Source organism: Bison bison, unplaced genomic scaffold (genome assembly GCF_000754665.1).
Source record: "Bison bison bison isolate TAMUID 2011002044 unplaced genomic scaffold, Bison_UMD1.0 scf7180017864352, whole genome shotgun sequence".
Taxonomy (NCBI): domain Eukaryota; kingdom Metazoa; phylum Chordata; class Mammalia; order Artiodactyla; family Bovidae; genus Bison; species Bison bison.
This window is the reverse complement of record NW_011494924.1, coordinates 316,449-327,432: the sequence shown is the minus strand read 5'-3', so window position 1 is coordinate 327,432 and position 10,984 is coordinate 316,449. Positions and strand designations below refer to the sequence as shown.

General features: G+C 51.2%; 1 protein-coding gene across 1 annotated transcript in view; it reads right to left on the bottom strand.

Moving 5' to 3' along the window:
• Positions 1–7,536, bottom strand: part of LOC104999431 — an 18,282-nt gene extending 10,746 nt beyond the window's left edge. Inside the window, 8 exon segments of the mRNA XM_010855006.1 lie at positions 13–117; positions 566–651; positions 1,102–1,165; positions 1,273–1,357; positions 2,369–2,500; positions 3,757–3,861; positions 6,166–6,382; positions 7,428–7,536. Of these exon segments, the coding sequence (XP_010853308.1) occupies positions 13–117; positions 566–651; positions 1,102–1,165; positions 1,273–1,357; positions 2,369–2,500; positions 3,757–3,861; positions 6,166–6,382; positions 7,428–7,536 (903 nt within the window).
• Between the last annotated feature and the right edge of the window lie 3,448 nt (positions 7,537–10,984).

Here is a 10,984-nt window from a genome sequence, read left to right as displayed (position 1 = left end):
GGTTTCCAGTGAAAAGACCAGGTCTGCCAGGCTGCCCTGGGCTAATTTGGGGAAGGGCTTGGGGGCCAGGTGGTCAGGCCTTGGGACTCTCTGGCCTGGACCGCAGGGGGTCACAAGCTTCAGAAAAATGAAGAAGGAAGGAGAAATTCAGTGAGTACAACTTCCCTGGTCAAAAACTGGCTACAGTTAATATGTAGAGGATTCACCATGTGTCAGACACAGTGCTGAACACTTACAGGCACATTTCTAGCTCACAATAGCACCGGGAGGTGGAAACCATGTGACAGGTAAGGAAACGAGGCCCAGAGGGCTGAAGTGACTTTCTTAAGATCCTACATATGGTAAGAGGTGGAGCTGGGTTTTGAACCCATGAACTTTGCTTCCTTGCTTATCGCTCAAGTAACTCCAATCCTTTCTCTGCGACTTTGTTAACAGCCCCTCCTTTCTAGTCACTCAAATTCTCTTGTCCTGCTGACCCACCTGCTCCTCATTCTCCTCCATGCCCATCCTCCCCCAGACCCGTGGATGTCCCCAGAGGGTCTGCCCTGGCCAGGGGCTGGCTCACCTGGACTTTCATCAGGATGGCCTTTTCCATGAATTCTGTGGTGGTGACATAGTACTGGAAGTCTTCTGGGCCTGAGCTGGCTGGGGCTGCATTGAGGAAATGGAGGCTGGGCCCCAGCCTCCCGGGGGGATGTACAGAATGGTGTGGGGAGGCTGCAAAGCAGTAGAAATTCCTTTTTCTTCTCTGCTTAGCTTTATGTTGATTGTGGGATGGCCTGAGCATCTTGTAACAATGAACATTTAATGAGCCATAGCTCTGTACCAGCTTATATGTGTTATCACGATGGTCCATTCTGTGAGGTTGTGGTTAAACCCATTTTACAGATTGGGGAACTGAGGCTCAGAGTGGGAAATGAGTTACCAAGGTGATAAGACATAAATAATGCCCTTTCCCTCTATCCACAGGAAATAGGCTCCCCATGTGAAAGCTTTGTCTGTTTTATTTCCCATCATATTCCCAGAGCCTAGATGAGTTCCTGGCAAGCAGTTGAGGGACAGCAGATAAGCCCCACTTCCCCTTGGCGAGGAGCTACGAACGCAGAGTGATGTGTAACAGGTCTTCCAGCAGCGAGTTGAGCAGGGTTGTGGCAGTGGGGCACACCTGGCGCAAAGGCATGAGGGGGTCATCACTGAGGTTGGGGTGAGGTCAAGGGGCCGCCCTAGGAGTCATACCCCTCTTTCAGGGGGCAGGGACAAGGAGCAACTTACTATTTTCTGCAGGAGGAAGGGCAATGCCTCGTCCAGGACATCTGTCACCAACCGCAGAGCTTCGTTCACCAGGAGGGGGTTCATCCTAGGGGCGTGGAGAGCAGATGGGGTCTCGGACACCATGGAAGGGGAAACTGAGGCCAGAGAGGGTAGTCCAGACAGGGCGGAGGAGAACCCAGCAGGTCTGTGTAATGAGGAGGCTCAGGATGGCTGCTTCCTTCCCAGCTTGGGGTCCCTCTTCTCGCCTCTCCCCTCTTTCTTCACTTTCCTTTTCTTTTTTCTCCCCTTCTTGCCTTCTTGCTTTCTCTCTCCCAGACTTTGTCCTCCTCAACTTTATTTCTTCGTGAGTCTCCCTCTCTGCCTCTGTCACTTTATTTCTCTCTCTGATAAAGTTCTCTGGGATTTTCAAAGAGGGAGAGATCACAGCTGGCAGTGGAGGTCAATGGAAGGCTTCCTGGAGGAGGCGGCTTTTGTGTTAGGTATACTAAGAATCATAGGTAGGGGACTTCCTTGGGGGCCCAGTGGTTGAGAATCCACTTTCCAAGGCAGGGGACCTGGGTTTGGTTCCTGTTTAGGGAACTAGGATCCCACATGCCGCTGGGCAACTAAGCCCATGCTCTCTAGAGGCTGCGTATTGCAACTAAGACTCGACACAGCCAAAAATACATACATACATAGTTTTTAAAAACATACATACATAGTTTTTAAAAAAGAGTCAAAGGCAGTGGCCACTTTATGTGGCATGTTCTGTGCTCAGCAGCTCACATGGGTTAGCTCATCTCTCCTTGACAACCACCCTGGCTGGCCAGGGTTCTCTGAGTGATACTGTTTATTGGAGAGAAAACTGAGGCTCCTGGAAGTCAAATAGCTTGGCCAGGGCTCCCAGTGTTAGGAAGCAGCTGAGGCAAGATTTGACCTGCATGGATGCACACTTTGACCATAACACTTAACACGGAGGCAGGAGATGCTGATGGAAGGTGTGTACAGCTGGTGGCCTTGGAGCTGACCCTGTCCCTGACAACCTGGGCTGGGGAGAGGCAACCCCAGCCTGGAGTCTCAGTGGAGGGCTGAGCACAGGAAGGGGGTAGGTACTCACTGCTCCAGAACCTCGATGCTCAGGTACCCTGGTGGGGTGTGGCACTCCTCAAAGGCCACGTGGGTCTTGTTCCCCGTCTGCTCCAGCCGAGCCCCGATGCGGATGTTCTTGATGACTCTGAGCCGCAGGATCCTGTAGGCACAGCGTGTCCGGGAAGGCTCCAAGTCACAGCCCAAGACAGTCCAGAACTCACCGGCCGGTGGGGCACTGCTGTTGTCTGGAGGGCTCAAGTGAAAAACTAGGAGATGTCATTAAAAACACGGAATTCTAACTTTTAGGTTTAAAAGATCTGGCAGCTCTGGGCCAGCGTCCTCACAAGGTGGCTGATGTGAGCTGGACGTGGGCCACGTGCACTTCAGTTTACTACAGTCCCCACTGGCCGAGGGTCAAGTGCATTTTTGCTGTGCGTCATTATAAGGGCAATGATATTTTTCTCATATAACAGAGATCTATTTCTCTGTGGCCGCATCCCTATCAAAGAAATATTTCTTGTTACTCATCTTTCAATTAGAAGGGGAATCTAAATGAAAAAATGCCATATTTTACAAAAATAATTTTGTTTGTTGGTGAGATTGGATGTTCCTAAGGGCAGTGCAAGGAGATGTCCTGTTTCATGTGCCAAGGCTGCCCGTATCGCTCCCTCTGTTGTCTGCTGTGTCTACAACCCCAGACTGGCAAATCATCCACCGCTTAGTGAGTGGTCTGAGTTCTCAGACTGGCAGTGAACTCTCACAACAGGCAAGGGCAGCAGAGGACTTGATCGTAACTCTCTGTGGATAAACCAAGAGGATGGATGGCCTTACTCAAGCCGAGTTCCAGTGTGCTGGGCCTCAGGGTGAGCTTGAACCAGACCCTCCTTGGATCATCCCGTGAAAGCATCCGCCTTTTTCTCCAGATGACACGTGTCCCTTGACATGGAAGTCAGAGGGTTTGTCTCAGCCTCTGCTGCAGATTCACTGGGTGAGTCGCTGTGTCGGTGGGTCCCTCTCCTACAGTTTTTCCATCAGAAAAAATGACTTTGGGGAATTCCCTGGTGGTCCAGTGGTTAAGAATCTGCCTTCCAATGCAGGGGACATGGGTTCAATCCCTGGTGAGCGAACTAAGATCCCACATGCCACGAGGCAAGTAAGACTACACGCTGCAACTACCGAGCCCTTGCGCCACAACTAGAGAAGCCTGGGCACCGCAACGAAGACCCACGTGCAGGAACTAAGACCTGATGCGGCCAAATAAATAAATATTTAGAAAAAAGAAAAAATGCCCAAGTTTCAAGGATTACTGTGACCCTTACGGTGACACAGGCAGCAGGCTTTTGCTAGCCTTGCGCGGCTGCCTGGAACCGAGAGGTGTGGGGAGAAAGCACCCACCCACCCAGCACACACACCCACCTCTGGAGTGAGAGGTACAGTTTGCTTCGCAACGTGACCTGCAGCAGGCTGTCACTCAGGACTTGTAAGGTGACCTCGGGTCCTTCAGAATCTTCTATGACCAACCTGTGAGCAGTGTGCGTGGGGATGTTTCTGTGTTGCCTGGTAAGCCCCCTGTGACTCTGTGGAGTGTGTGTTTCTGTACTGGCTAGAATAGGTGCAGACACCAGGAAAGGTAGGGGCAGCTTTGGGACAACCCCTACCATGACCCTCAGGGCTTCCTTGGTGGCTCAGACAGTAAAGAATTGCCTGAAATGCAGGAGACCTGGGTTCCATCCCTGGGTCGAGAAGATCCCCTGGAAAAGGGAATGGCAACCCACCCCAGTATTCTTGCCTGGAGAATCCCATGGCCAGAGGAGCCTGGTGGGCTACAGTCTACGGGGCTGCAAGGAGTCGGACATGACTGAGCAACTAATACTTTCAGTTTTCACTACCATGACCTCCAGCCCAGCTACAGAACAGTGGGCTCTCGTTGCAGCCTCTAAGCCTTGAAGACTTGGGCAAGTCCCTTCCTTTGTCTGGGTGTCAGTGTCACCCTGCACAAAATGAGAATACAGCGGAGGAGCTATCTGTGCCGTCTAACAGGTCTGAATTCAGATAAAAGCATTCTGCAAAAAAAGACGAGAGCAAGCAGGAGTCAGAGAAAGCAAGATGGCTGGTGATCCCACTGCCTTCTGCCCAGGGAGCAGCTGAGCATCCAGGAGCGAGGACATGAGCCTTCTGCTCCCTGCGATGGCCTCAGGTCCCTGCATCTCTCTGAGCTCAGAGGAACTCAGAATTCTTTTTAAATATTAGATACAAGCTGGTGACTCATCTGATGCCTACTGGAGTGGGCACCAACAAGTTCCAGTTCTGGAGGAAGACCTGGCTGGGTCAGACTCTCCAAGGGCTATATGCGTGGAAACTTCCAAAGAGCTTTCAAGTATGACTTGGACCTTGTGCGTTTTTTCCTATGGCCTTTCCAAGCCTCTGCCAGGCTGGGTGGGCAGAGGTGGGGCCAATGCATGGGCAGGGGTGAGTGGTAGCCAGACCTACCACTCACTGGGGCAGGTATGGGCCCAGCACCCCCTCCAGGCCTCTCTGGGAAGCAACCCCACCCTCCCTAGTGCTCTGACTTTTCATGCCATTTCACCCCCATCAGAAAACTTCTGGACTCTCATTGCAGGGACTCTCTGACTCTCCCAGCTCACACTGAGAGATGGATTTGGAGGCATACCTGTGACTACTGAGGTTGACCTTTGAGGAACCCATGCCCCAACCTACATATGCTGGTACTTATTTTACCAGAAGTTGTGACTAGGGACTGACTTAGGAACTAAGGACCCCACATCCATGACTGTCATTGGGGGAGATCAGGCCAGGTGGGCCAGATCTTGGTTATAAGAGAGACTTTCTATTATGGGTTGAACTGTGTCTGTTTCCCACCCCCCAGTTCATATATTATTGAGTTCCTAACCCCCAATACCTTATAATGTGAACTGATTTAGAAATAGGGTTGTTGCAGATAGAGTTAAGATGAGGTCATACTGGAGTAGGGTGGGGCTCTTGTCTAATGTGACTGGGGTCCTTGTCAAAAGGGAGAATTTGGACACGGACATAGATACATCCCTGGGGAGATTGCCAAGTGAAGATGAAGGCAGAGATCAGGTGATGATTCTACAAGCCAAGGGAAGTGAAAAGTTGCCAGCAAGTCTCCAGAAGCTAGGGGAGAGATAAGGAAAACGCCTGATTTCAGACTTCCAGTCTCCTGAATTTCTGTTGTTTAAGTGACTCAGTTTGTTGGACTTTGTCACAGAAGTCCCAGCAAACTAATATAATCAGAAAACCTGGACTTCTATTAAAACCCTCCAGATTTATTAAAAATAAAACAAAACAAAACACTATGCAAGTTTGCAATACCCAGGGGTAGGCTGAATGTGGAGGGTTGGAGGGCTGCCCGGCTAAGATCCCTGGTTGGGATTCTGCCTTGTCCCCTGGAGGATTTCAAGTGGCTTTGAGAGATTTGTGTGCTTAGTTGCTCAGTCGTGTCTGACTCTTTGCGACCCCCTAGACTGTAGCCCACTAGGCTTCTCTGTCCATGGGGATTCTCCAGGCAAGAATATGAGAGTGGGTTGCCAAGACCTTTTCCAGGGGATCTTCCCAACCCAGCGATTGAACCCAGGTCTCCTGCATTGCAGGTGGATTCTTTACTGTCTGAGCCTCCAGGGAAGCTTCCTTTTGAGAGGTTTAGGGACAACAAAAATGCACTTGCTGAAAGCTTTCCAGATGGAGAAAAGCTCCAGAGACACCGGGGCTCCCACCGCCCTCCAGTGTTCCACTTGACAGAGGAGAACTGAGTCTGAGCAGGGAGAAAAGCCAGAAGGAACTCACCCGCCCAGCTGGAACAGCTCCCCCAGAGGGGAGAGGCTCTGTCCCGAGAGCAGACCCCTGATCAGCGGCAGGTCAAGCCCACTGCTCTTCCTGGAGAGGCCTTTTCTTACGAAGGGCATGTGGTCCAAGATGGCAATGCCTTCACCTGCGTCCCCCCTCACAGGGATCCTGGTCACTTGGTCCAGGACGCGGTGTTTAAAGAGCAGGTCTGAAATGTCTGAGGACAAGGCCTTCCTCAGGGTGGGGCTCACCCTTCATTCAGTCATTCAACAGATGCCCACCAGCACCTGCCCCGGGCCAGCGATTTAGTCATTTAGCAACAAGTACTTAAGAAGCACTTACTCTCTTCTGGGCTCAGGGACCAGGAGCCCTGTGGCTTGTGCCCCCATGGTGGTTACATTCTAGGGGCGGGGGCAGTGAAAGACAACTGAGCCCTTAGATAAGCAAGCAAAGCAATTTTTGGAAAATAAAATGGAGTTGAGTTGGGGCATGATGGGGGGGAGTTTGTTTTAGATACGATGGTCAGGGAGAGCCTGTTTGAGGCGGGGAGGCATTTGAGCTGAGACCTGAATGAAGTGGAGAAATCCACTATTGCAAGATATTGGGAGAGAGCAATATAGACAGAGGCAACAGAACATGCAAAGGCCCTGAGGTGGAGATGAGCCTGGTGGGTGTATGAAGCAGAAAGGTCAGTGAGGTTGGATCATGCTGAATGGGGTAGGAGGTGAATGGGTAAGAAGGACCTCACAGCAGAGTTAGGGAGACAGACAGACAGACAGACAGGATCACAAGTATAATATGCTTGGATAAGGCCATAGACGAGGCTTCATCAAAGGGTTGTGGGAACCCAGTGGAAGAAACCTGCTTCTTGGGACAGACATTGGGACTGTTAGACCTTGGCCTTAAGGTACGAATCAGAATCTGTTGTGTTGGGGGATTGAGAACAGGTAAAGAACAGCACAAGCAAAGGAAGGAACCTGGGAAGTCTCCAGGACCAGTCAGGGCAAGTGGTGGAAGAGGCTAGAGAGGCAGGGCCTTGGAAACCAGGATGAAGAGCGTGGAGGATCTCCTGAAGGCTGTGACTAGGGAGCCACAACACATGTTAGATGCGGGGGTCAGCTTTGGGCGAAGGAAGGCAAATTCTGCTGCTGGTTGGTGGGGAGGCCAGAAGAGGAAAAGCCCTGAGCAGGGAGGTGGTGCCACTTCCCACCCCTGCTCTTCCCGGAATTCCTGCCTCCCACCACCCACCCCTTAAAACTTACCTGTCTCCAGCTGATCCTTGCTGATGCGCATGAAGACAAAGTGCTGGGCTTCACCTTGGACCTGGGGCAGCAGCCCCCAGCAGAGCAGTGGCCCCCAGAACAGCAGCATCCTCCCGCCCAGGACCTGGGGACACAGGGCTGGGAACCCCACTGGCCACCTCCATGGCCTCAGCGGGGACCCACTGCCCAGCTTCTCCCAGCTCTGCCTCTTCTAGAGCCATCTCTCCAGCTTTCCTTCCTCGCTTCTGCCCCTCGCTCTAGAGCTACCAGACCTTGAACACAACCTGTGCCTCCCACCATCTCACGTCAGTGCTTTCCATTCCTTCTGCCTGAAATGTCCTTTCCCCTCAAGTGGGCTGGCTTCCAATCTGGACTTTGCCACTTCCTGACTGTGTGACCCTGAGCAGATTACTTGGCCTCTCTGTGCCTCAGTTTTCTCATCTATAAAATGGGAGACAATCATAGATTATTGTGGGGAATGCACTCAGTAATATGTGCAAAGCACTTAGCAAGTAGTGTGCCCAACAGCTTTTAACGCGGCTATGTGATATTGTGAGACATTAAAAGAGGTAGTACTCCCGTTTAACCATGGAGGTTTCTGAATCTTGAGGAGAGGATATGGGGTAGGGGTTCTGGGAGAAGCACCACCGTGGCCAGGGTAGGCACTTGGGGGGCTTAAAGTTAGGGCTTTTTACCAACTAACTAGTAGGAAGATACGTCAATATTTCAAACAGTATGTTCGTACTGGTTCCTGCCTGCTGAACCTCAGCCCTGCTCAGGCAGCCGAGGGGGTATAGTTGGGACCCCAGAGCCTGTGGCAGGGGGCTCTCCAGGTGGACAAGGCTGTGCTGCTAGGAGATGCAGCCTTTGAAACTGCAAGGCAGAGACCAGCCGGGTGAAGACCCCTCCAGGGCACATGCCAGAGTAAGCGGGACCCATTAAAAAGCCAGCACCTCCACCCCAGTGCCCAAGAAGAAGCCACCCAGAGGGTAGATGCTGGCCCTGAGCAAAGACAGGATGCCCCTAAAGTGGCTGAGCCTGCTCTGGAGCGCCTGAGAGCATCCTGGCATTGCCTCGAATCAGCAACATCCAGGTTTTTGTTGCTTGATGGCAGGAACTCAAACTAGTGATTAAATTGGGTCCTAGAGAAAGAGACTTTCTTGTTTGCTTGCAGCTGTGAAGTTTGGACTGGGAAATTTGTATTCACGGCATAAACTATTTATATTCAGCTACTGGGGTGATTTGAAACTCATCCACTCCTCATCCAGCCAGTGTTTAGCCAGTGCCCATGTCAGGCACTTTTCTTAATCAGTTCACCCAAGTCGTGTCTCTCCTCCCTTCTTGCCTTTAGTACTTCTCACTAGCCCTCTCCGTATCACACCAGTCTTGAATCATACTGGCTGACACTTTTACTTGAGTCCTTTCTGTGTAGCAGGCTCCATGCCGAAAGCTTTACGAGCTTTGTTGCATTGTTGAATCCTTACTATGATAGTCTGGGGTCACTGAAGCAGGCACATTTTACAGAATCGGCAAAAGAGAGGAGAGGTGGGTCATCCAAGGTCACAGAGTTAGTAGCTGTGGACCCAGGATTCAAACCCAGTTTGGCTGAGAAACTGGGAAACGGATCTCTGTACCACATCGGCACATTATTGTAGGTGCTCAAGAAATATTTGAGAAATGCCCAAGTTAGCCTCCCTGTCCTTACCTCTCCAAGAATAGGGCTGTCCAGAATCTCTGCCTGGCCTTGGTCACCAGCTTCTCAGAAAGACAAGACTTTTATAACCCGAGCTCTGAAATTCGGGTGGAAAGGAGCAAGGCAGGAAGTCCAGCCTCCTGGCGGGGTTTGCGCTCAGCGGAGCCCTTCAGTGGAGGGAGGGGTCCTCTTGGCACCAGACTGTTAGGGGCTTCTGACTAAAACTGGTAGGGCCAGTCACTGGGGTCCCAGCATCAGGCTCTAGTCCTGGGTCAGCAGACCCCAGGGAGGAAGTGTGTGGGGGCCCTGTGATTTGGGCGGTAGGCCCTTTCCCTTAGGAGCCACTTCAGAGCTATGGAGCCTTGGGCAAGGCCTCCAGCTGAGCCTCCAGCTCTCAGGAGGGACCCAAGGAGGCTGATATTGCAGGATGCAGAGGTCACAGAACCCAAGGGAGCAAGGATGGATGTTGGGGTATGTGTGGAGGAGAGCAGGTGCGGGGTGGAGGCAGGCATGGGAAGGGCCCAGTGACCACCCGCGGCCGCTCCCCATGCCCTTTCCATATATGTCACCCATGCCATGCCTCTGCAGCCAGACAGGTCTGGGTTCAATTCCCCACTGTCACTCAGTAGCTGTGTAAGTGTGGGCCAGTTACTTTCCCTCCTGAGCCTCACTTCTCATGTCTGCAAAATGGGAATAATAAATCTATCTATGTCTTTTGGGTATTGTGAAGAGTCAGTGGGGCAAGTCATGTGGCTGTCAGAGCCTGGAACATAGGAAGGGTTCCCCAAAAGTTGCTTAGTTAATAATTAATTAAATTTTGGCTGTTCTGGGTCTTCGTTGAGACTCATGGGCTTCTCGTATTCCAGAGAAGAGGCTCTAGAGTGCATGGGCTCAGTAGTTGAGGTGTACGGACTTAGTTGCCCTGTGGCATGTGGGATCTTATTTCCTCAACCAGGGATCGAATCCACTTCCCCTGCACTGGAAGGCGGATTCTTAATCACTGGACCACCAGGGAAGTCCCCAAAGTTGCTTATCTTATTTTTGATTTTACAGATGAGAAAATGGAGACCCAGAGAGGCTAAGTGATCTGCTCAAGGTCACACAGCATGTGTGTGACAAAACTGGGATTTGAAATAAAGGCTCAGAAAGGAAACTGGCTACCCAGTGAAAGGGAAATTCAATGTTACTATGTACACAGCTCCAAGGACCTCAAGTCCTTACTTCCAACCAAACTGCTCTGCGAAGGTCCTCTCTCGTGGGTACTGGTACCACATGGTAAATGCGTGTAACCACCTGCGCCAACATCCCCCAGCCGGTGCAGCCGTCCAAATGGTGGGCAGGACTCACTTCTAGGAGGGTTTTAGATTTTTCCATAGGGTTCTCCTTGTGGATAATTCCTTTCCCTTTTACCATCAGGGATGCAGTCAGGGCAGGTGTTAAACTCCATTCTTGAGCTGGATGCATGGGGCAGAGGGGCTGGTTCTAGAAGGCAGCAGCTGCACAGGAAATGCTAGGATAATGCTGTTAGCTAATGTCAGAACTAATGGCTAATGTTAATATTGTTGGGGACAATATTTCAGATGGGATGAACTTTTTCTAGGATCTCATAAAATCATGGACTTTTTGCTTGGAAGATGCTTTAAAAGTGGGGAGGTCCTCCTTATTTCTGTTGGTTGGGCTTCAACATTACTGTCAAGTGCTATCATCCTGCCTCTGGCAGAAAAAGGCTGTAGGGTAAATTTCTTCATTTGAGCCACCGAGGGCTGGTGCAGGATGTTGGTAGAAGTACAGATATCGCATAAGGTCTCCCTTCCCTTCCAATATCTGGCTTCTCTAAATAGAATAGGAGGGAATATTTTGGCTG